Raw genomic sequence first — 27,802 nt, forward strand, 5'->3', positions numbered from 1 at the left:
AAATGGCGGGTGCCCTGAAACTATAAAAAAATAACTAACCAACCAGCGTCACCTGTAACAGTTATATGGTGATCACTGGTGAAAGGGTTAACTAGGGGGCAATCAGGGGGCTTTATGCGGTAGTATATGGGGGTCCCTGGCGCTATAAAAAGCTGCGGCGAACCTAAATACCTACCTGCCTAACTAGCGTCACCTGTGACACTAATACAGCGATCAGAAAAACGATCGCTTATTAGGCTGGGTTCACACTGGAGCGATGCGGGAACGCCACGAATGCGCGGCGGGTTCCCGCATCGCATGCCTCCCGGCGGCAGTTCACACTGCCCTATGCGAACTGCTGGGAGTGTCAGTGAAATGTTAATGACACCCCCAGATCAGTTCGCATATCGCAGTGCGATCTGCAAACTTGGATCGCATGGTGTGAACACCCATGCGATCCGATTCTGCTGCGGACCAAAAAAAGGGTCCCGTGCGAGTTTGCGGCGGGTGCGACACGAATTCAGCCATACTATCTGTATGGCTGAACTCGAATCGCACAGAGATCGGATGTGATTTGCACTGCAGTGCGGTGCGAATCACATCCGTTCTCATAAACCGCTGCAATGTGAACCCAGCCTTAGTGACACTGGCGACGGGGGGTGATCACGGGGTTAAACCTTTATTGGGGGGGTTAGGGGGGTACCTTAGAACTAAAGGGGGCTAACCCTAACTGCCCTAACAGTTATTAGTCACAAATGACACCTGCCGGGTGATCAGGGGGTTAAACCTTTATTAGGTAATAAATGGCGGGTGCCCTGAAACTATAAAAAAATAACTAACCAACCAGCGTCACCTGTAACAGTTATATGGTGATCACTGGTGAAAGGGTTAACTAGGGGGCAATCAGGGGGCTTTATGCGGTAGTATATGGGGGTCCCTAGCGCTATAAAAAGCTGCGGCGAACCTAAATACCTACCTGCCTAACTAGCGTCACCTGTGACACTAATACGGCGATCAGAAAAATGATCGCTTATTAGGCTGGGTTCACACTGGAGCGATGCGGAAACGCCGCGAATCCGCGGCGGGTTCCCGCATCGCATGCCTCCCGGCGGCAGTTCACACTGCCCTATGCGAACTGCTGGGAGTGTCAGTGAAATGTTACTGACACCCCCAGATCAGTTCGCATATCGCAGTGCGATCTGCAAACTCGGATCGCATGGTGTGAACACCCATGCGATCCGATTCTGCTGCGGGCCAAAAAAAGGGTCCCGTGCGAATTTGCGGCGGGTGCGGCGGGTGTGGCGGGTGCGGCGGGTGCGGCGAATGGCTGAACTCGAATCGCACAGAGATCGGATGTGATTTGCACTGCAGTGCGGTGCGAATCACATTCGTTCTCATAAACCGCTGCAATGTGAACCCAGCCTTAGTGACACTGGCGACGGGGGGTGATCACGGGGTTAAACCTTTATTGGGGGGGTTAGGGGGGTACATTAGAACTAAAGGGGGCTAACCCTAACTGCCCTAACAGTTATTACAGTCACAAATGACACCAATGCAAAAAAAAAAAAAAAAAAAAATGACATTGGTGTCACTGTGACTGGGGGGCAGGGGTAATTGGGGGGGTGATCGGGGGGTAAAGGGGGGGTGTGAGTGTGCCTGGCATGTTCTACTGTGTGTGGGATGTGTTGGTGCAACTCACTGATCCGCTCTCCTCCGTGTCGGAACGAAAAATACCGACACGGAGGAGAGAATACATCACTTCCTCTCCTGTGTTTACATTACAGGAGAGGAAGTGATGTCACCGGGGATTTCCATTCGTCGGGAGCGATCGCGAGGGGGTGGCCATGAATGAATGGCCGTCCCCTCGTCCGGGATCGCTCCCGAACGAAAACCGACCGCCGCAGGCACCGGGCGGGGGCCCGATCGGGCCCCCGACCCGCGGGAGGCAAATCACGTACATGTATGTGCTTATGCCTGCCCGTGCCATTCTGCCGACGTACATCGGCGTGCGGCGGTCGGCAAGTGGTTAAAGAACTAAGGCTCCTGTCCTAGGAGTACAGCAGAAGTCCCTTTTTAAGGGTGCACTAATCCAGGGGATGCCTGTGCGAAGCTTTACGCACACACCTGAAGGTAAAACCTTCAGGATGAATGGGCCACATCAGCTATATTGGCGTGACATTGGTGGAAGTTTAAGGGAGGTCCGCCTTTCTGGTACAATCATTTTTTTCGAAAAAGTATAACATGACAAACTCACCCATGCAGAGGCAAGTCCTATCAGGTTGTGGGGGGCGAAGTCACAACCCATATGTATGCTGCCATGAAGATGCACCAGGAAAGGAAAATTACGGAAAGGCGAGTATACAATTTTCAGTTTTATTTCACTTTTAATGTGTCAATTCACAATTACCGTATTTATCGGCGTATAACACGCACCCCAAGTTTAGGAGGGAATTTTAAGGGAAAAAATAAACAACTTACATTTAAATGCCCATCAATGCAGCCTTATCAGTGTCATTTGCAGCCTTGTCATGCAGCCTGTCCTCATTGCCCCCTCAGTGTTCGCTTTTATTTTTTTTAGTTCTCGGCCTCCTTCGGCCATTCGGCAGCTTTTGGCCGCCTTAGCCATACTCGGCAGCTTTCAGGCCACCTTCGGCCATACTCGGCGACTTTAGGCCGCTCTCAGCCGCACTGAAGGGCCGAAGGCCGCCGAGAAGGGCCGAAGGCAAGCGAAAGCTGCCCAGAAATCGTGGAGGATTGGCGTATAATACGAATTGTTTTTTTCTAATAAATTGGGCATCGTTTAAGATATCTGCGCAATTAGCATTGTTATTTTTCTATATCCACATGACTGCTGAACTGCATGGGAATCTTAATACCTGTTCATGATTGGAGAGATTTCTGGTTCCAGTGTACTGCTTGTGAGGAGTAGTGGAGCAAAGTGGCTTTTCTATTTGTGCATTATCGTTGCACTGATAGTAAGGGTCTGTCGTGTTGTGTGATGGTGATGGGACACCTACTATCCTCATCTCTGCTGAATGAGGTGGAGGGAGATCTGTTGTGGATTCACTGAACTTTCAGTACCTGTTTTGGACTTTTACACATGAATGCATTCGTTTAAATGCTTTAATATTTTTTGCTTTGTGCGCCGCATTTTCTTTGTTTATATTGTGCATATGTGTTCCCTGCAATATAGTGCGAGCTGCCATTTTATTTATTTTATTTTTTATTTATATTTTTTTGAGTTAGCGCAACAATTTTTTTTTATACAAATAAAAAAAAAATTTACATTGTACCTCTACCGATTCACCAAAAAAAGTGTCAAAAAGCAAGACAGTTTTTAACAAGTCCTTTATTAAGAAAGGAAAAAAGTGTCCCGCAATGTAAACGTAATGTCAGAAGGGGCGGGTTCACCAAGTTACATCACCAGGTGGCCCTGTTCTTGCAAGAGCTGTTAAAGCGAAGAGACAGTCAGCAGGAGGCCTCCCATAGAGGAGCGTTTTGCATTTTTGGGTCCGTCGGGTGGCGTGATGGACGGTGGATTTACATTGTGGGACACTTTTTCCTTGTTTAACCACTTGGGTACCGCGCTATTGCCGAATGACGGCATTAGCGCGGACCTAGATTTCCAGGACTACGTCTATTGACGTCGTCCTGGTTACGAGCGGCCTGCGCGGCGCGCTCTGTGATCGGCGAGTCCGTGAGACTCGCCTGATCACCGATCCGTGTAAGGGGTCGATCCCGACCCCTTATCACGTGATCAGCTGTCAGCCAATGACAGCTGATCATGTGATAGAACGGAGCCGGTAATCGGCTATTATTCCTCCTCGCGCTGACAGCGCGAGGAGAAAAAAAAAAAGCCGATCACCGGCGGCCGTGATCGGGACATCAGTCCCGATCACGGCCAGCAATGAAAGGCACCACATGCCACCTGCCAGTGCCCACCTGCCTCCCGCAGTGCCATCCTGAAATATAACAAAGTAAAAGTAAGTGCCCCCCGTCTGTGCCCATAATGCCCACAGTGCCACCCACAGTGCCACCCAATCTGCCTCAGGTGCTGCACCCCAGTGCCGCCCATCAGTGCCCAGCAGTGCCGCCCATCAGTGTCCAGCAGTGCCGCCCATCAGTGCCCAGCAGTGCCACCTATCAGTGCCCAGCAGTCCCATCTATCTGTGGTACCTATCAGTGCCCATCCGTGCCACCCATCCGTGCCACCCATCCGTGCCATCTTATCTGTGCCCATCTTTGCCCATCAGTGCCGCCTTATCTGTGCCCATCGGTGCCGCCTTATCTGTGCCTATTAGTGCCGCCTTAACTATGCCTATCAGTGCCCACAAGTGCAGCCTATCAGTGCCCACCAATGCAGCCTATCAGTGCCCACCAATGCAGCCCATCAGTGCCCACCAATGCAGCCCATCAGTGCCGCCTTATCAGCGCACTTCAATGAAGGAGAAAAATGACCCGTTTGCAAAATTTTATAACAAACTATTAAAACATGATTTTTATTTATTTTTATTTTTTTTGCATCTTTTTTTGTTTGTTTAGCAAAAAATAAAACTCCGAGCTGTAACTAAATACCACCAAAAGAAAGCTCTATTTGTGGGAAAAAAATGATAAAAATTTCATTTTGGTACAGTGTTGTATGCCCGCGCAATTGTCATTCAAAGTGCATCAGCGCTGAAAGCTGAAAATTGGTCTGGGACTGAGGGGGGTTTAAGTGCCCAGTAAGCAAGTGGTTAATAAAAAGGACTTTTTAATTACGGTCTCTTGTGTTTTTTACTTTGACACTTTTTTGGTGAATGGAGCTCACCCATGTGAATGGGTACCCAATACACACTGACATACCAGAAGTATTAAGTGAATCTGGGATCGACAACGACAAGCATTTTTTTTTAATCAGTGAAATTTTGTCAATTCAGGAGCTCATGAAGGCCATGGAGAAGAGGCAAGGTCAGGCCAGGCTATGAAGGGGGTGCAGGAGATGATCAGTGCCACAGTCAGGGCAGCGCAGTCCTGTGCCAGTGTCCGTGTGCCAACCTGTGCTTGAGCCCCTCCCTCTGCAGGGCTCCACTGCGGTGGGCCGGAGGTACCAGTCCAGTGCTGATCCTCAGCCATGGCACTGGCACTGCCTGCCGATTGGCTTCTCCACTGCCATCTCCCTCACCGACACCAGCACCGAGAGAGAGCACCGACACCAGCAACTCGCTGCGGGACCCAAAAATGACACCGCTCAACCTCTTCATACAGGAGGGTACGGGCATATAGTACGGTGTGTTTTTTTTGTACAAGTGAGCCAAAAAGGTAGAAAAAAGGTCTGTGTGCTAGATTATATAGTTTATAGAGTTATAGAGATATACACGGTCTACTGGTCACATGTGTTGAATTCTGCCGAGATTTATACCCCATTCGTTTTTATAAATGTGAGGTAGTCAACACTGTCGTGAGCTAGGCGAGTACGCTCATCAGTCACGATCCCCCTGCTGCGCTGAACATCCTTTCGGACAGCAAACTGGACGAGGGGCAAGCCAACAGTTCCATTGCAAATTGTGCAAGCTCTGGCCAGAGGTCAAGCCTGCCCACCCAGTAGTCCAGGGGTTCATCACTCCTCAAAGCGGCCGTTAACTCGATGTAGTCGGACACCTGTCAGTCTAGGCCTTCCCTGATGCTGGATCCGGATTACACCTGTCGATGGGTCAGCTGAAAGAATGATCTCATATCAGAAGTGACCAACAGATCTTCAAAACTCCCTCTTCTTGCAGGCGCTGTTGGATTGGTACCCGCAACTCTCTCTGGGAGTGGGAATTCCTCTGCCAGCACACGCAAAAGCAGAATGCAGCATTTCTCTAAGCAAGGCCTGGAAGTGCTCCATTCTGACAGCCCTCTGTGATGGTGGGAACATTTCCGCCACTTTGTGTTTGTACCGGGGGTCTAAGTACATTGCCACCCAGTACTGGTCCTTGACCTTTATGTTTTTTATACAGAGGTCCCCGTTAAAACATTGGAGCATGAAGGCCCCCCATTTGCACTAAACTGGAAGCGGTGTAATGGCCTGGCTCCTGCTCATCATCCAGGATAATGCCGTCCTCTTCCCATCCACGGACAACAGGGATCCCAGAAAGGTTTTAAGCATGCTCTTCTTGCTCCTCCTCATCCACCCCGGCACCATCCTCCTCTGACTCCTCTTCAGACTCCTGTTGTTGACTTGTCTCAGAGTAGCCCCCACTGGGAATTCATCCAGCATTGCGACTTCCTCATCTTCCCGTTCCTCCACAGCTTGATCACTGACAACGCAATGCACGCTCCATAAAGAAGGCATAAGGTACCATGTTACTGATGGGGCCATGGCTGCGACTGACCAGTTTGGTGATCTCATCAAATGGCCGTAGAAGTCTGCATGTGTCGCGCATGAGCAGCCACTGGCGCGGGAAGAGAAAAAAAAAAAAAAAAGCTTCCCAGAACCTGTTCTGCTGCAGAGTTCGTACAGGTAGTCATTAACTGCACGTTTCTGCTGGAGCAGCCCATCAAGATATAGAGGGTTAAGTTCCTTCGTGTCGGGCAATCGCAAATAAGACGTCTGACCGGCAGGTTGTGTCGCCACTGAATGTCAGCAAGGCGAGCCATGGCTGTGTAAGATCTTCTGAAATGAGCAGAGATTTTCCTTGCCTGCCGCAAGATGTCCTGGACCCCAGGGTATTTGACAACGAATCACTGCACGACCAAGTTTAAAAGGTGTGCCATGCATGGCACGTGTGTAATTTTGCCCTGTTTCAATGCGCTAAGCAGATTGGCACCGTTGTCACACACCACTTTACCAACTGTCAAATTGAGCAGTGTTAGCCACTGATCTGCCTGTGAACGCAAAGCTGAAATGAGTGCAGTGCCAGTGTGGCTCTTGGCTTCCAGGCACAACAGACACAGCACAGCATGGCAATGTCTCACCTGGCATGTCGAATAGGTTACATAGTAAGGTTGAATAAAGACACCAGTCCATCCAGTTCAACCAGAGTTAATGTCTACAAAATGTCCCTATCCCTGTACATTGTACATTGAGGGTAGGGAACGATGTGAATGTACAAGGAGCCAACAATCCAAGGTCCCCATTCATATAGTAGGGCCAATTTTAGACAGAAGCCAATTAACCTACTTGCATGTCTTTGGAGTGTGGGAGGAAACCGGAGTACCCGGAGGAAACCCACACAGGCACAGGGAGAACATGCAAACTCCAGGCAAGTAGTGTCGTGGTTGGTAGCGACCCTTTTTACTGCTAGGCGAGAGTGCCAACCACTACACCACTGTGCTGCCCTGGTTCTGGGGATCTTGGGCGGCGCAGTGGAAGACACGCTAGCAGCAGAAAAGGAGGAGGAGGAGTCAGCTGAGTAGAGGGAGGATGGAGTAAGAGGAGAAGAGCCAGGCCTGCATGTAATCGGTGGCAGTAAAACCAAATCTACATGGGTGCCACGGGTTACATGCTTGACGGCCATCAGAAGGTCCACCCAGTGGGCAGTAAAAGTTATATACCTTCCCTGCCAGTGTTTGCTAGACCACATGTCTGGTCAGATGTATCTTGGCACTGACACTGTGTGCCAGAGATACATTCACTTGCCGCTGAACATGGCCATATAGCTCTGGGATGCCCTTCTGTGAGAAATACTTCCTTCCTGGGACCTTCCATTGTGGCGTTCCAATGGCCACAAATTTTCGAAAGGCCTCTGAGCCCACCAGTTTATATGGCAGTAGTTGGCGGGCTAACAGTTCTGACAAACCAGCGGTCAACCATTGGGCAAGAGGGTTATATGGCGTCATCTCTTTTATGCTCGAACATTTGGCCCACGGAAGCCTGCCTTTTTCCCATAAAAACGTGAGGAAGGTGGAGAGAGGAGAAGGAGAAGTAGAAGAGGCTGGACAGTGAGAGCCTGGAGTTTGGCTTTGTGGGTTCCATTGCTCCCACTGGGCTCGGTGATGGCAGCTCATGTGCCTTCTTAAGGCGGTCATCCCTAGGCGAGTGTTGGGCTTACCGCGACTTATGCGTTGACTGCAAAGGCAACACTATTGTCAGCAGTGGACACGTTAAAAAAAAAAAAGCCTACACTGCGGAGCCATGTGCCGGCGTCCTGGGAGCGCCAGATGTGACCGTACATGGTTGATGCATCGTTCCTGATACATTAGCAGTCTGGTTTGTCCCTCCTGTGCAATGTAAGTTCCGCCTGCTTCTCCTCCCTATCTGCTGGTCCATATCTCCCTCTAAACTCCACTCCTCTTCCTGTCTTGTGGGCACCCACATGACATCACTAGACACGTCATCATAGACATCACCTTACCCACCGCTATAATTAGAGTAGGCAGCAACACCGGGGACCAACCTCCTTGGGCTGATCTGGTACTGTCGTCAGACTGCTGAGTGGTGGTTGTTGCTACCTCCTCTTCCTGATCAAAATGCCAAGAATGGCTGCGCATCGGCAATGTCTTGTGATGGATCGGAAAATAATTCCTGTGACTCAAGCGGAGGGTATATGGTGGTGGTAGTGTCTTTGGGGGTGCACACAGCAGAGTGAAGAGGGTGCAGATCGAGAAGATGAGGAGGATGCAGAAGAGTAAGGCTGAGTGAGCCACTCGAACAAGTCTGGTGCGTCCTTTGATGTAATCGAACGCACCTTCTGCAATTTGCCACTTTGGCTCAAGCCTGTTGCTCCTGCCCTACCACCACCACCCCTGCGGAAGGGCCTGCCTCTTCCTCTGCCTGTCTTTTTTTTTTTTTTTTTTTTTTTTTTTTTAAGAAATGCGGTTAATACAATTTGACATTATAACATGCGTCAATCTAAGAAATTTGGTGATTGACAAAAGAAACCGCTCGTCAAAGAAGTCAGTATATAACGTAGAAAAAACAATCAAGGTGCAATTGCTTACTCTTGTACAAATGGGAGTAGTTTTCCCATTAATAAAGCTGATATTTGAAGTGGTTTTACACTATGGATGCCCTTCTCTTTTACTGTTACTTATTTGGGGCACACCCAACGGACCAATTAAGGACCCCCCAGAGGAAAGCCAGACAGCGACACAGGGGCTCACACTCTGGCAGCGAGTTCTCCCCTGAAGGGGGCAGGTGATCTGGCGAGGGCAACAAGAGCACTTTTTTGGATACATGTGTTGGGGGAATCTCTCTCTTTGAAGTGGCAACACCTTTTCACTTGCACCAATAAGAACTTATTTGGACTGATTGGCTAATCCTTAGTTGGATTGTGTTTAAAAAAAAAATAAAAAAAAATTTTATTCATCATTTTGTTTATTCACAGTTTTCCACTATAGTTATTAATTAACCCCTAGTGGGATTGTTTTATAACATTTTAATTTCACTATTTATATTCTTCACTAATTTATGCGGATGAAAATTATTTATGTCACGTTTTACGAATTATTGCACAAGAAGTCATTTATTGCATGTATATTAATTATATTTATTAGATTGGCACAGGCACTTATTCATGCACAGAGAGTCGGTATACACATATTAATTTATTCAATTTATTATTACAATTATTTATTTTTAATTTTTTTCAGAATTTGTCCATCAACAACCATATCATTTTAAGGATTTTGAAAGTATAGCGCCACATCTACTCCCTTCCCTTTTTTTTTTTTTTTTTAGCAATTGCTTACTGATAATAAATCAGGAGTCTATAGTCTAATATCTCCATAATGATTGTATCCTGTAGCTAGGCCTGATCAGCAGCAGGAACCTCAAAGCACCAGCTTATTGAGTCTATGTAGGCTAATGATTGAAAGCGTTAAAGGAAAGGGAAAGACAACCTGAAATTTAAAGCAATTTTTTTCCTTATAGGCAGGTATCTAACCGTTGTAGTTTGGAGGCCTAAACTTGGACAATGGATGTTTTACGGTATGTAGCCATCTGTCCTGGGTTCGCGGGAGCGGAACCAAAGGTTTACCGCAAACCAAGAGAATTTTTCCTTTTAGGGGGAAAGCAGAGTGGACGACACATAAGGTGTCGGTAAGGAAAGTAAAGAATAATAGTAGAGAAAAGGTGAGAGAGGGTTAGTAAGGGGGGAGGGGGTAACAGATTCCTGTAGGGTCGGCGGTCCCAGTCTTCAAATTCCTCCAAGACAAGTTAATCAAATGTAGGACTTGTATTCGTCTGAGAATCGGAACAGATCCCAGTGTGCCCAGCGGGTGTTTTGTTCCTCCTCCCTTTCCCCTAGGGCAGCTGTGAGTTGCTCCATCCTCTGAATATCACACACCCTAGAAAACCACTGCGATACCACAGGTGGAGATTGTGGCTTCCATACACTGGGAATGCATGCCCTTGCCGCGTTCAGGAGATGTTTTAGTAAGGATTTGCGGTATCGCTTACATGACATTGACAAAACGAAAGAAGTCCACCAGTTTGGCGAATTGTGAACAAGCAAAGGTTGCCGCAAACCGACCGCCGGGCGAACCGCAAGGCCATCTCTAATCTGCTGGTGTTGATTCACTGTGTTTTATCAAGTCCAAAGTCAGCACAACCCTCTCCCAGGAAATTCTAGAGCCCTTCATGCTTCCCTCTGACCAGCCTTATGGAGATGTGGATTTCATTGTGACCGGCAGGATTTGGCACCTGCCCACACTGTCAAAAGTACAAATACCTGCTTTCATGATCATGGCATCACTGTGCTTGGAGGCCAGCAGACTCGCCTGACCTAAACTCTATAGAGAATCTGTGGGTTATGTCAAGAGGAAGATGAGACACCAGACCTAACAATGCAGGTGAGCTGAAGGCTGCTATTAAAGCAACCCGGGCTTATAGAACACCTCCGCAATGCCACAGGCTGAATGCCTCCATGCCATGCCACATTGATGCAGTAACTCAAGCAAAAGAAGCCCCGACCAAGTATTGAGTGCATTCTATACAGTACATGGACATACTTTTAAGCCAACATTTCTGTATTAAAAATCATTTTTTTATTGGCCTTATATAATATTCTAATTTCCTGAGATACAGAATTTTGTGTTTTCACTAGCTGTAAGCTATAATCAGGTCAGCTCCTCTATAAAAGTGTAAAAAAAATAAAAAAAACACACCACACAGATATTGCCATAGTGAGAAAATAAGGAAAAAGCAAGTCTACCAAAAGGATGAAATATGGCACAGCCTTTAGTGTTCTTTACACAGTACTGTAAAAAAGGAAGGTATAGTGGTTCTGTTTGTATGTTTTTTTTTTGTGAGCATTACTTTTTAAACTTTTCTATTTAAGTAAAACATGAAATAATGCGCATTATGATTTTGTAGCTTTCAGATTCAAGCCTTACTTACCATAAAACGGATGAAACAGTAGCATGAACAAACAATTGCAGAAATCAAGGTTAAGACGATATATTTCAATATCAAGACTCCAAATGTGAATTTATATATTATATCATCACAGTTTCTATTATTATCTTGATAGATGCTAAATACCCAGATGCTTCCTAGGAAAAAAAAATTTTGGGATGTTGATGAAAATCCAATGTAACATTTCCAATATAAATTATTATTAAATTATAGCTTGTCCACAAACCAATGTTCTCCATTCACTAAAGCATATTACATATTTGGGTCACGTGACACAATTTTTCCCAAATATTGCAGGCAATACTAAAAATGTAAATTCACTATCCCTTTATGCATCATTTACCTAAAAAAAAAGCAACAAAAATCAGTAAATACTGCAGAAAACAGCATTAAAATAAATGGTTCAGACATGCGATAGTTAAATGTATAGCAGCCACCAATGTCCCTGTGAATAGCTGGTTGTTAAAGAATGGTTCCAGTCTCCTGTTAAAAAACAAAAACAAAAAAAAAAAAACCCACGCACATACGTCACAACCTGTAGCTGGAAAAAACAAGCTGGAATTCCACAAAAGGGCATACTGGCATATTGTCAGTATAAAAACTGCAAATCCAGATCTACTTTTGGGCAAGCATGTTAGGCACCACCATGAGGGAAGATTTCTCCACATGCAATCCTTGATCCTGGATTGCATTTATCTCAACTAGACATGTGCATTTGTTTCGAATCGAAATTCGGACGAATTTTTATTATTCATTATTATTAATTGCTAACGAATTCAAACGAAATTCGAATCAAATTCGAAAAATGACATTTTGCGACCCGACTTTGCGGCCATGTATCTCGGGGCCACTTATAGCTAGGAACCCCAAATTTGGTATGCAAACAGTAGAACTAGCACTACAACATATCCAATTTGAGGCTCCTAGCTATAAGTGGCCCCAAAGTCAGGTCGCAAAATGTCATTCTCTTCTGCAGAAAAGTAATATAAATGAAATAAGATGTGTGTGTTGTTTTGCACTGGTACACTGCAAGTATGAGAAGTTGATGTGACAGATATATACAAGTAACTAACCAACCATCTTCCAAAATTTCTAATTCAAATAGAAAAGATTAGAACAAAAATATAATTTAATAGAATAATAGAAATATACAACCATCTTCTGAAATTCAAATTTCAAATAGAATAAATTTGAATTTCGAATAGTATGAATTCAAAATTTTTAATTCATTTTAAATTTTGATAGAAAAGAATAAAATAGAAAATAGACTAGAAAAATGATAGAACAGAATATATTATATTTTATTCTGTTCTATTTTTCTAGTCTATTCTTTTATATTCTATTAAAATCTTTTCTATTAAAATCTAAATCATATACTAAATTCAAATTTCGGGATATAGATAGATATCCATCCGACATTTGAATTTCGTATAATTTGAATAGAAAAGATTAGAATAAAATAGAGAATAGACTAGAAAAACAATAGAACAGAATAGAATATAGATACTATCCATTTATTTTTTATTTTTTTGCAGATTACCATTTGTGTTAATAAGATCTCTTGCAGACTGTTAGCATCTATTTATTTTTTTTCATACTATTCGAAATTCAAATTTATTCTATTCAAATTTGAATTTCAGAAGATGGTTGTATATTCTATTTTATTCTATTAAATAATTTTTTTTCTATTCTGTTCTAATCTTTTCGATTTGAATTAGAAATTTTGGAAGATGGTTAGTTACTTATACTTACTTATATATATCTGTCACATCAACTTTTCATACTTGCAGTGTACCAGTGCAAAATAACACACACATCTTATTTCATTTATATTTATGGCATCAATGAAGTTGTCAGCATGCCTGATTGAAGAAGTCACAGATGTCGATCGCAAGGCAAGTGCATATGCTGTATGTCATTGTCTACTTGCCAAAAGTTGTGTATTGTATTTGTCCACTTGCCACGTCACCTGCCACAAGTTGTGTATTGTCCACTTGCCACGACACCTGCCACATGACCTGACACGAGTACCACGTGGCCTGACACGAGTGTCATGTGACCAAGTTGTGGATTGTCCACTTGCCACGTCACCTGCCACCAAGCGACCCCAGATATGGGCAATATGAAAGTACTTTTCTGCAGCAGAGAATGACATTTTGCGAGCCGAATTTGGGGCCACTTATAGCTAGAAACACAGAATTTGGTATGCAAACACAATAGAACTAGCACACCAAGTGACCCCTAGATACGTGGCCCTAATGTCGGGTCACAAAATATTTTCGAATCCGGTTGAAATAGTTTTGAATGCGGTTGAAATAATTTCGAATCATGTTGAAATCATTTCGAATTCGGTAGAAATATTTTCGAATGTGAACGAAACGAAATACGAAAACGAATATAACAAATTTAATATAACTAAACGAAATTAACTAATTGAAATGAAACAAATTTTTTCCTTTTGCACATGTCTAATTCCAACCCCGAGGGGAGTTTGGAACTAGCTTCTTCTTGAGCACGGGCACGCTGGATTGCGGAGCATAGGGCGACCTCTCACCCTGGGATCATTTTTTTTGGACATTTCTGGACGACTTTTCAGAGGGATGTGAAAAATACCAGTTGGTTCACCAACTGCCCAAATATTTACATAAGCATTTCTGCACTACTATAGAGGGCACCAAGGTAGAAGGATTTCACCAGATGGACCTCTGGATATATACGAGTCTTTTACTAATCATGATGTAGATTACCGTAATATATTCTGTTGATTAATGTACAATTCTTTGTATCTGATCTATGCATTGGTAGATATTAATTATCATATATCTCTGTATCATATGGATTGCTGCCTGCCATGTTCTTTGTTTTCTTGCCAATCTTTCCATGTATTAACATCCTCTCTCATTTTCCATAATTTCACTTTGTGCCACTAGGGGGTTTTCTGCTGCCCCATGTACTCCCACCCTGCGCACCCAGTACTCCCGCAGGTAATGCGGGTGGCCTCTTCAGCAGCCCGGGGTAGAAGGGTGGTCGGTCGGGGTCACCACTGTCCCTTGAGTATCCACATCCTCCCCCCTAGGCCGCTCTTTGTGTGCATCGGTGGACCGCCCATGCACGATGTCACCCCACATCACAACAGACTGGCTACGTGCATGAACACTTCAGGGCAATCACCCTGTTACCACACTGCACATGCGTGACTCTTTTGGCACATGTTGAGTAGATGTGAACTCGCATTGCGCATGTGTGAACTTTTACACACTGCCAGCATCCATAGCCACATTTATGGCAGTCAGCACGATCAAAGTGTGCACTGCTGCTTGTGTCATTGGGATGAACACCATACTCTCTCCACACACAGCTTTAAGGCAAGCCACATTCATGACTTCTCTCCTCATGCTGAGACCATCTTTTGAGACTTGTGGGATCTTGTCTGACCTTCCCCAGAACACGACACCATGGAGGGTATGGTTTATCCCTGGGGAACTGTCAGGGGCCTCTTGAATGAGATCCCAAGATGTAGTTTGCTTCAACTCCCAAACTACATGTATGATGAATTGGACTGTTGTCCTACATACAGATATATACAGTTTTTCTCTCCCCCTCCCCTTTTTAGAACCCCTGGTTTCTCTCTTTATATTTGCCTACGCTCAGTGGTTCTTCGCGGGGGGGGGGGGGGGGGATACCTGTGTGGAACATGTGGAGCCCCGGCTATCCACTTGGGGGACTTGAGATACCTTAAACTGTGGCACAGTGAAATTTATTCATACACCCGATGACCTACATATGCTGTTCATTGAGGTAGTATGCTATCCAAAACATCTTAGCACCCAATTTGTACCTCTGATGTTATTTCCTTGCCTCATAATGGTTATGCTCGGTTATAGAACTCAAATTTTTGTGACCTTTTAAAGAGGAAGTAAACCCAGATGGTAAAAACAGTATGGGCTAGTTCCTTGCCAACGAAGCCTGCATTGTCCCCGCTGGTGGCAGCCTTACGGGGTTGCGGACTCCAGCTCTGTCACTGGCTGAAGTCACGTGACTCACTCCCACACATGCACGCAGGAGCGATCAGGCACGGCACTTGCTAGTGGAGAAATGGCACGGAGGGCTGTTTCTTCACAGTGCATGCACCAATGACATTGGTGCAAGCGCATATGGTAAAAGGCTTACCTGCAAGTACTGTAAGCCCTTGTACACACGGTCAGACATTCTGGTAACCAAATCTGTTGGATTTTGTCTGACGGATTTTGTCCGAAACTGTCGCATACACACAGTCGGACAAAGTTGTCGGAAAATCCGATTGTACATAACGTGATGACGTTATTCCGTTACGACGGGACTACATTCAGGCTAGTAGCCAATAGCTTTGGTCTAGGAATTTGATCTGAGCATGCTTGGCACTTTGTCCATTGGAGAAGGCTACACATGAGCGGAGTATGTCCGATCGGATCATTTTGTTGGAAAATTTTACCGGCAAGTTGGAAAAGTTGGTCCGTCGGATAGTCAGGCGAAAACAGTCCGATGGAGACCACACACAGTCGGAATATCCGACAAAACAGTCCGATAGGACACATTCCGTCGGAATCTCCGACCGTGTGTACAAGGGCTAATTATTATAGGCTCCCCTGTAGGTACAAGTGAAAAAAAGGATTGAACCCTTCTTTAAATGCATCGGGTATATAGAGGAAAGACAGTGTTACCCCAACAAGTCAGCTCCTTTATTGTTGATGGCTTTGTTTATATCATTTATACAGATGTACTACATTTTTATATGCATGTAATAAAAGCTCATATCTTCTGACCCAAGTTGCCTTTAAAGTCCCATAAGTACCTTTGAGGGTTACGGATTTTGCTATCGTCACATAATCTAGGGACAGAGGGAAGAGAACTTTCACTTCCAATTGCCTAGGCAGTTGGATCGGCCAACCGCCCCTGGCTCCTCAAAAAAGCCATTCTTCAAGAGGAATGGGAGACTAGTCTTTAAAGTGGAACGCCCACTTTTGGGTGGAGCTCCGCTTTAAGAAGCCGAAACCCACTACGTCCTTATATGACTCATGTAAACAAAAGAGCCAGCTTTATATAAAAAATAAAAACAATTATTTGTACTCCTTTACAACATGATGATATCTGGTGACTTTTACTGCATTTCAGATACAACAACTAATGGGCCAAGGTTCAGACCTGCTTAGCATTTATACAATAATACTAAGACATTGGGTAAAGTGAATTTCTTGTTCATACATCACAGGACACAGAGCCATCATTACATAGTGGGTTAGATAGGCACCTTTGGTGATTGGACACTGGTTAACCCTAATTAAGGAAAATTCCTCCCATATAACCCCTCCCATTTGGGGAGCACCTCAGTTTTTTCGCCAGTGTCCAAGGTGGTTGGTCACGCAACACATATGCTATGAAAAAAGCTCTATCCAGGTCCCTGCGGGGGCTTAGGAGCTATGCTGACCGGATCCATATCTCAGGCCGATATTTTGATTCCCAAGAGGATATGGTACCCGGGCCTCGTTAGCTGAAGAAACTAGGTTTTGTCTGCAAGTCTCTCCTTTGAGGACTAGGCTCTGGGTAAACCAGGCTTGGTGTACTATTAAGACAGTGGCATGAAAGTTCTGGCAGAGTCTTTTACAGGTCCAGGGAAGAGGTTCCTCTGAGCAGGAACCCATAAAACCCTGAAGGTTTGGCACAACGCTACCCGTCGTGATGGGTGAAGGCTGGAAACTGTACTCAGCAGTTCCTGCGGCAGGGACAGATAAGTGAAGTTAATCCTATATATTGCATATTATGGATTTCTTCAGAGAGTAGTTGTAGGCCTTACCTGGTTTCCACCACTATAGGGAGTAAAGAGCAAACCTGGTGTATTACTTGCATGCTTCCAGGATACACACTTCGTGAAGCCGGTCTCCAGGCCACTCACCTCCTCCGCTGCAGGCTTTGCCACAAATATGTATAAAAGGGGGGTCCCACTTAGTCCTGAAAGGTCCCACACAGTCCCCTACGGTGGTCCTCTTCTCCCCCTCATCCACTGCCATGATGGTCCTGGGCGTACTTTTACAGTTCTGGCAGGGTAAGGGGGGGGGGGGGATGTGGTTGCGGCGCTGTGCACAGCGCACTAGTGCACAGGTGCACAGGTGCCAGGCGGCTATGTTGAAAAGCCCAGAGTGTCAGAGCCCTGTAAGCAGATGGACACAGAGCTGTGAGCAGTAAGCATCCTAAAGTGGTCGGATCCAGGCAAATCTAAGACACCTACTCAGCATAAGGGTGTGCAGTATTGAGCATATTTGTACATTATAAGACTTTAGCACAACAGTGATTGCATATGCACTAGTACCTCTGCTTTGCAGCTTGGGACTATGTCTCCTCGTAAGAGGACCTCAGGCAATAAAAGGCACAAAGAAATCCTACGTCCAGGGGTCCTAAAGATGCCTGTAGATTACAATCCCCTCTGCAAGACTGGAGCCAGACTCACAGGATGGGTTGGTGCCCCCGTCAGGCTTTGCAGCCTCTCCCAGTGCTGCAGCCCCAGCATATGTCACAGAACACTCCCTTAAGGTTACATTGAAAGGCAAGATTATTCCTTTTGTTACAGCTTCCTTAAAAGATAGCAGAAAAAGGGGTAGATCCCCCTCCCTCTGCTGCAGTTTCTCTTTCAGAGGATTCTTCTGACAATGAGGAAAGATCCCTATCCAGGGATAGGGATCAAAAGCAGTCAGATGAATCAGAGGAAGGAGGAGAAAGTTTCTACATCTCAGGCACTCAAGAGGCAGGTCCAGTATTATACTGAATTGGTGCATACCACATTCAGGATGCCCTCTGCTGAGGCTGTCACATCCTCGGTTTCCTCCTTGGGGGTCAGAAAGCTCCCACAGACTGCCTTTACCTTCCCAATTCATCCTTTAATGGATGAAATTGTTGTATGAGGACTGGGGACATCCCGATAAACCATTTTCTCCTCCTAAAAGCTTTTCCATGCTTTATCCTCTGGAGGAAAGCTTCACCAAGAAGTGGTAGGCTCCATCCGTGGATGCGGCTGTCTCTTGTGTGACTAAAAACCTGACCTGTCCTCAGGTATTTAAGGATACAACTCATAAGAAGCTGGAAACGTTATTAAAAGCCTTCTTTTCCATGGCTGGCGCTGTAGTTCTTGGTTTATGCCAATTCCCCAAGGAACAAATTAAGCAGATGATTAACCTCCATCCCAGTGAGGAAGTGAAGAATTATGCAGACCTTCTGTGAAGGAATGTAATGTTCATAATGATAATCAGAAAATGTCTATTTTCTTATGCATGTACATGTTTCTATGCAACTCCTTACTTCTTATGTAGTATACAGATTGACTGTTTGGAGTTAAAGATGGCATCTGGACCCTACATCCCACGCATTAGAAGAATGCATATGAGAGAACAGAACCAGCTTCAAACTTCAAGCATCAAGTTTATCCATTTCGCTTGTATTTTAACCAATGAGATGTACCCATTAGACTGATATAGCAATGACGCATCTTTCTGTATAAAATATTAACACCACCCAGAAATAAATCAGCAGTTAGAAGTAACCGAGCTGAACGTGTCTCAGAGAGTGTTTACTTCTAATGTGCATGCACATTTATACTTTATTAGAAACAGCAGCAGATAACCTTGAACTAGACTGTAGTTCTTATCCATTTCACTTCCTCAAGTTCTGTGTTTTATGATTGATGACATTCTGTATTCAGTCCAGCAAGCATCTCGTTTGTGTCTCCTGTTAGTAAACATGCGCAGGTCTCTGTGGCTTAAGCATTGGGCAGCTGAACTTTCATGCGAGAAATACTTAACTGAATTCAAAGGGGAGCGCTTATTTGGGGATGATCTGGATAAATTCATCCAAAGGATTACTGGTGGCAAATTACGCTTTTACCAATAAAAAAAAAAAAAAAAAAAAAGAAAAAAAAAAAAAAGGAAGAGTAAATGGCCAATCATTCTTTCCCCATCGCCTAGAGCATCAAGCTCTAGGCAGTGGTGAAGGCCTTCCCAATCTAGTTCCAGAGGAAAGGCCCAAGGTCACACCCAAGGTCAGAAGAAGACTTGGGAGACAAATCTGCCAAGCAAGGCCCCAAGGCATCCCTATGAAGGGGCGCCCCCACTCCTGCAATTTGCTGGAGCCTGGCGGGAAGAGGTTCAAGACAGATGGGTAGTCTCAGTATCTCTGGGCTACAAGCAAGAGTTCCAAGAGCTTCCACCATCTCAAATTCCTAAGGTCAAAGGCCTCCAGAGATCCAGTAAAGCGAAAGCCGCTTCTTCTGGCCTTAGATTGCCTACTATCCCCAGGGGGTGATAGTAGAGGTGAACCCAGAAGATCAGGGTTTAGGGGTTTATTAGAATCTCTTCACGGTTCCAAAACAAAATGGAGATGTCAGACCTAGACATGTGCATTCATTTTCGTCCGAATTTCAGCTATTTTCGTTTTGACAAACGATAACGAAAGCACAAAATCCGAAAAACTAAAGATTCGACATAAATAAATGCTTTATTTTCGTTTTCATTGTTACAACAGTTCGATATAGAATAGGAGATTCGACATGACTGACAATAACAATCTGTCTATAGAACCTGTGGTCGAATGTGCCTAACCTTACCTCTATTAGTCCAAGATTATATAGAGAAAATATTTGACAGAGAAAAAAAAAGATTTGACAGAGAGAAAAGATTCTGCAAGTTACTGTCCTAAAAAGTGTTTGGGGACCCGGGTCCTGCCCCAGGGGACATGTATCAATGCAAAAAAAAAGTTTTAAAAAACAGCCGTTTTTTCGGGAGCAGTGATTTTAATAATGATTAAAGTGAAATAAAAGTGTAATATTCCTTAAAATTTCGTAGGGGGGGGGGGGGGGGGGGTGTCTATAGTATGCCTGTGAAGGGGATCATGTTTCTGGTGCTTAGAACTGTCCCTGCACAAAGTGTCATTTATGCAGGAAAAAAAAAAAGTCCTTTAAAATCACTCGCAGCTATTATGAATTGTCGGCTCCCGTAATACAGAGAACACTCATTGAAAGTCATTGATAAAAAAAAAAAAAGTGGGGGGGGGGGTCCTCCAAATTCAATTACCAGGCCCTTCAGGTCTGGTATGGATATTAAGGGGAACCCCGCGTCAAATTTAAAAAAAATTTGACGTGGGGGTCCCCCAAAAAATCCCAGCGGCGGTAATCCACTCTTGCTATCCAGCGACGGACGGTCATCTCTCCAGCGATGGCTCATCTCATCTCATCTCATCCAGCGCAGCGTATCCCTCCTTCTGTCTCCGCAGAGGAGACACTGCAAGGATTCCGGCGGCCTGACGTTTCTTATATATGGAGGGCGGGGCCACCCGTCACCTGACCCCGCCCCCTCTGACGCAAGGGGAAACCCGGGGTTCCCCGTGACGTATGGGTGACCCCGCCCCCCTCTGATGTAACGGAAACTTGCCTGTGTTACATCAGAGGGGTGCGGGGTCACCCATACGTCACAGGGAACCCCGGGTTTCCCCTTGCGTCAGAGGGGGGGGCGAGGTCAGGTGACGGGTGGCCCCGCCCTCCGTATATAAGAAACGTCAGGCCGCCGGAATCCTTGCAGTGTCTCCTCTGCGGAGACAGAAGAAGGATGTATTCGCTGCGCTGGATGAGATGAGCCATCGCTGGAGAGATGACCGTCCGTCGCTGGATAGCAAGAGTGGATTACCGCCGCTGGAATCTTTTTTTTATTTTTTTTTATTTTTAATAAAGGAATTTTTCAAAAAGTGTGTTTGTCTTATTTAGCTATTTTTTACACTTTCTTTGTGAAATGGTAGGGGTACTTTTGTACCCCCTTACCATTTCAAACAGGGGGGGGGGCGGGATCTGGGGGTCCCCTTGTTAAAGGGGGCTTCCAGATTCTGATAAGCCCCCCGCCCGCAGACCTCCACAACCACCGGCCACGGTTGTGGGGATGAGGCCCTTGTCCTCATCAACATGGGGACAAGGTGCTTTGAGGGGTCACAGACCCCCAAAGCATCCTCCCAATGTTAAGGGCATGTGGCCTGGTATGGTTCAGGAGGGAGGGGGGGGGGCCGCTCTCGTCCCCCCCTCTTTTCCTGCAGCCTGCCAGGTTGCGTGCTCTGATAAAGGGTCTGGTATGGATTTTTAGGGGGACCCCCACGTCAATTTTTTTAAAAATTTGACGAGGGGGGTTCCCCTTAATATCCATACCAGACCTGAAGGGTCTGGTTATGGATATTTAGGGGGAACCCCAAGCCAAATTTTTTCTTAAATTTGAGGCAGGGTTCCCCTTAATATCCATACCAGACCTGAAGGGCCTGGTAATTGAATTTGGGGGACCCCCACGCTTTTTTTTTTTTATCAATGACTTTCAATGAGTGTTCTCTGTATTACGGGAGCCGACAATTCATAATAGCTGCGAGTGATTTTAAAGGACTTTTTTTCCTGCATAAATGACACTTTGTGCAGGGACAGTTCTAAGCACCAGAAACATGAGCCCCTTCACAGGCATACTATAGACACCCCCCCTGTATGAAATTTAAAGGAATATTACACTTTTATTGTTTCACTTTAATTATTAAAATCACTGCTTCTGAAAAAACGTCAGTTTTTAAAACTTTTTTTTTGCATTGATACATGTTACCTGGGGCAGGACCCGGGTCCCCAAACACTTTTTAGGACAGTATCTTGCAAATTAATCTTTAAAATTAGCACTTTAGATTTTTAATGTTGGAGTCCCATAGACTTTAACAGGGGTTCTAAAGTATGCTATATACTAGCTCCGTCGAATCTTCTTTATACATTCGACAGACACCATAAGCCTTCAAAGACAGATTCGACCGTAATTCATGTGGATTTTTGGACGAATGCAATTTTTGAACGAAAAACTAAATAAATAAAAACGAATTTCGGGAGTAACTAAATAAATTAAGTTTTCGGACGAAAACGAAATTCCGAAACGAAATATTTTACTCTGCACATGTCTAGTCAGACCCATCCTAGATCTAAAAGACCCGAATCAATTCCTGCACATTTGGTCCTTCCGAATGCTGTCAATCCGCTCAGTGGCCTCCACCCTTAACCTCCCTAGCGGTGATCCAAAGTCTGGCTCAGGCTGGGATTTCAGTACCACGAGCGGTAACCCCGAGAACAGACTCTGGATAGCATCGCTGGATACAGGGAGGATACAGGGAGAGGTTACTTACCTTGTACCGTGGATCCAGAGATGTCCCCCCGCTGTGTGTTCGAGCTCCTCTGCTCGATTCACACAGTGCCAAGTGCCACCGAGCTCCGTTCCCTGCGACGTTACGACGCACGGGAGTGGAGATCGGCTCTAAATTCAAAAAAAAAAAAAAAACAACACACAATACACATACAGAACTGTAATCTTACAGATTACAGTACTGTATATAAAAAAATACACAACCTTTGTCCCTAGTGGTCTGTCCAGTGCCCTGCATGTACAGTTTTTTTTCTGCCTGGAATTGTCCATAGCAACCAAAAACTGTCCCTTTATGTCAAAAGTGATTTTAGACTAGAAAACAGTGATAATAAATTGGAATCACTTGCAGAATTGAGCGATAGCAATTTGTGGGGAAATTCGTCATCAAACACTAAATCTAATGACAGCGTCAATTCTGCAAACGAGCAAATTTCAGTGTTTTTGGATTTGATTACATTATTAAATAATTTTTATTATTTATTATCATTTATTATAAATGTTATCATACCTGGGATGTCTGCCAGACTCTGGTTTGAATAGATTTAAATTTTATAGTTATTCCTAAGAATTGCAGGCCTACAATATAAAAACGCCAAATTTCCATGCAAAATAATTGTACCGCTTTAAGCACCTAAAATCAGAACTAATCATACTGCCAGGGAGGTTAAAGGGGGAGAATTTTTTGCATCAAATAGATATCAAAAGATGCATATCTCCATGTGTCAATATTTCCCGCTCACCAAACATATCTAGAGTTTGTGGTAGGCCAACGCCACTTTCAATTTGTGGCCCTTCCTTTCAGTCTCTCTACAGCGCCTCAAGTTTTTACAAAACTTCTAGCTCTGCTCTTAGTGAATCCAAGAGTCCATTCAGCTATGTATGAGACTTTTAGGAAAGATGGTCACCTCTGTCGAGGCTGTTCGATTCTCCAAATTTCACTCAAGGCCTTTGCAGAGAAGCATCCTTGCGGGTTGGAACAAGAAGCTTCATGCCTTGGATCTTCCTATGTGCCTATCCCCAAGGATACACCAAAGCCTCAATTGGTTACGAACCAAAAAGCTTTTGAAAGGCAGAACCTTTCTTCCACTACCATGGAAAATCTTAACCACAGACAGGGGCGGGCTGGGCCAGGGGGCAGGGATGCATTTTCCCCCCAGGCTGCTCTCCAAATCCCCGTAAAAAGGCCGATGTGCTGCCAGCTGAGAACTGAGCATGTGCAGTTGGCAGAGTGTTACTACTGAGGGAGGCTGGCAGGGCTGGATAACAGCCCAGAAGCATGCAGGAACGTTAGCGCTGTGATTGGACATCTGTCATGTCACAGTGCTGTTCCCTGCTTCTGAGCTGACAGTCTGTATCCATTCCATTCAGACTGAGCACAGCCGAATAGAAGAGGGTGGATCCGCCCCGCCTCCTCCAGCCCCCTCTCTCACTGTGCCCACCCACACTCCGGGCAGCCTGTGTGCTGCGTCTTTGAATCGGACGTGTGGGCGGGAACATTCAAACTGAGATCCCTCGGTGATCTGTATGGGAAGCTCTGGAAGCTGATAACCGAGCCTTCTGCCTGCTGAGTCCTTCCAAGTGAGTGAGCTGTGACCGGCCTCTCCCCCCTCTCTCTCTCCCAAATTCCTCTCCCCCCCTCTCTCTCCCAAATTCCTCTCCCCCCCTCTCTCTGCAGATAAGGGAGGTTTCTTTCAGCAGCCTGTGCAGTAGCTGCTCCTATGTACTATGATGTGAGCTCACACTGGTCTGCTGCAGTGTTGGTCATCTCATGGTCTTCCTGCATGTCCCATAGACTTCTATTAGTTTGCACATTTTTGCTGCATTTTCTGAAAGTGCACAAAAACGGCTGCAAAAACGCACAACCTAAAATAAGCCTATGGGACTGCGGCTAAGGAAAACTGTGTGCATAAGCACTGCGGCGAAACTGCAGCACACCAGTGTGCGATGAAAGGCTTGTACACACTTGCAGCAGGCACTGCCACTCCACTGAAGAGTGATCAATGCCCAGGTCACTTTTGCTAATGCTCAGCAGCTCCAACCAGAGCTGTCAGCTTTTTTTTTTTTTTTTTTTTTTTTTTTGTTCAACTCACTGGATTGAGAATAAAAACAATAGTGGTGTGTACAAGGCTTTACTATGTTGATAAAGGAATCAAGCAATTTTCTTGAGGAGTGGTCTCTCTGTGCGGACAATTTGGAGCGATGTCTCTCTCTGTCTGGTGCAAACTAAAAAATACTGAAAAATAGCCTCACTCTGCTATTAAATGCAGCCTCGCTGTGCCCCATCAAATGCAGCCAATGTTACCCCCCGTCGGCATTTAACCAGCACCCCACCTCGCCCGCTGTCTGACCGGCACTTACCTCATCTAGGTGGCAGGTCAGGCAGCGAGTGATGGCTGGGAGCTGTGGGACAGGCAGCGGCTCCTGTGTTCTCTATGCTTACTCCATGCTTTTCCTCCTGCTAGACATCCAATAGAAGCACCTGTCCTTTCAGCCAATCAGGTGATGGATATCAGACCCTCTCTTCCTGATTGGCAGAGAGGCAGTTCAGTGTTAGAAAAGCAAATATTAATTTGCTTTTCTAACACGCCTGGGTGGGCTCTGAGCACAATGATCTGCGCTCTGAGTCCACCCTATTTTGAAGCATATTAGACCCTATGGTCAAGCTGCCTGAGGTGAGGTTGGGAGAAGTGAATGAATTAGAACATACGTGTGTCATGGGAGCATGAGCCAGCAGCAGAGGAGGAGATCACATCCTTAAATCTCAGCCAGGGTTCATGCTGGAACTTGTAGTACTTAACTTTTGGGGTGTTACATCCCAAAAAGTAAAGGACTAAAGGTCTCAGCATAACCCCTCAGAGCTCAGGATGTGTCACCCCCCCCCCCCCAACTAGTGAAGGACTACAGGGCACAGCATGAACCCGTGGGATCTAAGGGGACACATCCTTAGATCTCAGGGGTTAATGCTGGGACTTGTAGTTTGTCTAGTTGCGGGCGGGGGGCAGGTCCTCAGCTCTGAGGGATTCATACAGGGACTTGCTTGCGGTTTAGTTCCTAGAGGCCATGCTAGTACAAGTCCCCCACAGGCCCTGAAAGGCCACATTGTCCTCCCTGCACCCCCCACCTTTGCGATCATGAAAAACCTTAGAGACCGTTTTCCCGATCCACCATTTTGCCACCACCGGTTCTATGGCCCACTTGACTGGACTTGCCCCCCAGGCCTAAGGCTGCCAGCCCTCCCCTGACCACAGATGCCAGCCTGGTAGGGAAGCTGAGAACGGCCGAAGGCCAACGAGAACAGCCGAAGGCGGCCGAAAGCCGACGAGAACAGCCGAAGGCGGCCGAAAGCCGACGAGAACAGCCGAAGGCGGCCGAAAGCCGACGAGAACAGCCGAAGGCGGCCGAAAGCCGACGAGAACAGCCGAAGGCCGACGAGAACAGCCAAAGGCGGCCGAGAACTACCGGGTGCCGCCGAAATACACAGGACATCTCGGCAGCGCCATTTTTAAAAATAAAAGCTGACATTATCACCGACAAGGGGACAACGATGCACGACAAGGCTGCAATGATGGACAGGCTGCATGACAAGGCTGCAATGATGGACAGGCTGCATGACAAGGCTGCAATGATGGACAGGCTGCATGACAAGGCTGCAATGATGGACAGGCTGCATGACAAGGCTGCAATGATGGACAGGCTGCATGACAAGGCTGCAATGATGGACAGGCTGCATGACAAGGCTGCAATGATGGACAGGCTGCATGAAAAGGCTGCAAATGACACTGACAAGGCTTCAGATGGACACTGATGAGGTTGCATTGATGGGCATTTAAATGCAAGTTTTTTTCCTTAAAATTCCATCCTAAACTTGGGGTGCATGTTATACACCAATAAATACGATACTTGATCAGGGGTCATATGTTCTGACTATGCCTTCCCTCCAAATCTGCTTCTTCCGCGGTTCCTGGGGAGAGTCAAAAGGGAAGCAAAGTCACTCCTTTTAGTAGCTCCTTGGTATGCAGAAATCGTAAAGATGGCAGTAGGCAGGACTTGGGTCCTTCCACTCTGGCCAGATCTACTCTCACAAGGTCCAATATACCATCCTGCTTTATGAAGTCTACATTTGATGGTTTGGCTGCTGAGACGCACATTCTTAAAAACTGTGGGCTCTTGGATTCAGTCCTTTCCACTCTGGTTAATGCCAGAAAGCTGGCCTCCAGGCTTATTTACTATAGAATCTGGAAGGCATACGTTTCCTGGTGTGAACCCAGGGGGTGGCATCCTAGAAAGTATGTCATAAGCAGGATCCTGGCCTTTCTACAGTCAGGCCTAGAAATTAAATTGGCCTTGAGCACCATCAAGGTCCAAATTTTCGGCTTTGTCAGTATTTTTTCAGAAACCACTGTACATTCCCTTGTCCGGGCTTTTGTTCAGGGGGCACTGTGCTTAAATCAGCCACTCAAACCTCAGTATGCCCATGGGATCTGAATTTGGTTTTGTCCGCATTACAGGGACAACCTTTTGAACCATTACACCAGGCTTCTTTAGCACTTTTGACTAAGAAGTTGGTCTTTTTGGTAGCTATATCTTCTGCTAGGAGAGTATTGGTGTTAGCAGCTCTTTCTTGCAAAGAGCCGTATTTGATTATTCACAAGGATAGAGTAGTGATCCTTCTTACCCAAGGTGATTTCAGGATTCCATTTGATTCAAGATGTGATCCTACCATTCTTTTTTCCAGATTTGCAGTCCGCGGAAGAAGAATCTTTACACACTTTTGATGTTGCAAGAGCAGTCAATATTTATCTGCAGGCAACTGCTCAGATACGGAAGACTGATTGTTTATTTATCCTGCCAGAAGGCCCTAAAAAAGGCCAGGCAGCATCAAAATCCACTCTCTTTCTAGATGGATTAGACAAGTTATTTTCCAGACTTACGGTATAAAAGAGGAAGACTCCTCCTTTTCAAGTTAAAGTGTACACAACTAGGGCTGTCAAGTGCTTCATGGGTAGTGCATCACCAGGCCTCCATGGCTCAGATCTGCAAGGCTGCGACTTAGTCTTCAGTCCATACATTCCCTAGATTCTATCAGGTGGATGTAAGAGGGCAAGAGGATGCCGTCTTCGGGTGCAGTGTACTGCAGGCTGCAGTTTAGTTCCTCTGGTCTGTTTGCGGTCTATTTTTCTGATCGGTGTCTCCCTCCCCTCAAATTGAGCATTTCTTTGGGACATCCCACTATGTAATGAAGGCTCAGTGTCCTGTGATGCATGAACAAGAAAATAGGATTTTTGAA

At 45.6% G+C, this 27,802-nt stretch overlaps 1 protein-coding gene across 1 annotated transcript in view; it reads right to left on the reverse strand.

The window, feature by feature from the left end:
• LOC143941961 (transmembrane protein 272-like) overlaps positions 1-27,802 on the reverse strand; it is a 101,189-nt gene that overhangs the window by 25,425 nt on the left and 47,962 nt on the right. Inside the window, exon 5 of the mRNA XM_077463353.1 lies at positions 11,279-11,433. Coding sequence (XP_077319479.1) covers positions 11,279-11,433 — 155 coding nt within the window. The remainder of the gene's footprint in view (positions 1-11,278; positions 11,434-27,802) is intronic.

Source organism: Lithobates pipiens, unplaced genomic scaffold (assembly GCF_037356315.1).
Source record: "Lithobates pipiens isolate NorthernLeopardFrog02 unplaced genomic scaffold, aLitPip1_a1.2 Scaffold_10, whole genome shotgun sequence".
Lineage (NCBI taxonomy): Eukaryota > Metazoa > Chordata > Amphibia > Anura > Ranidae > Lithobates > Lithobates pipiens.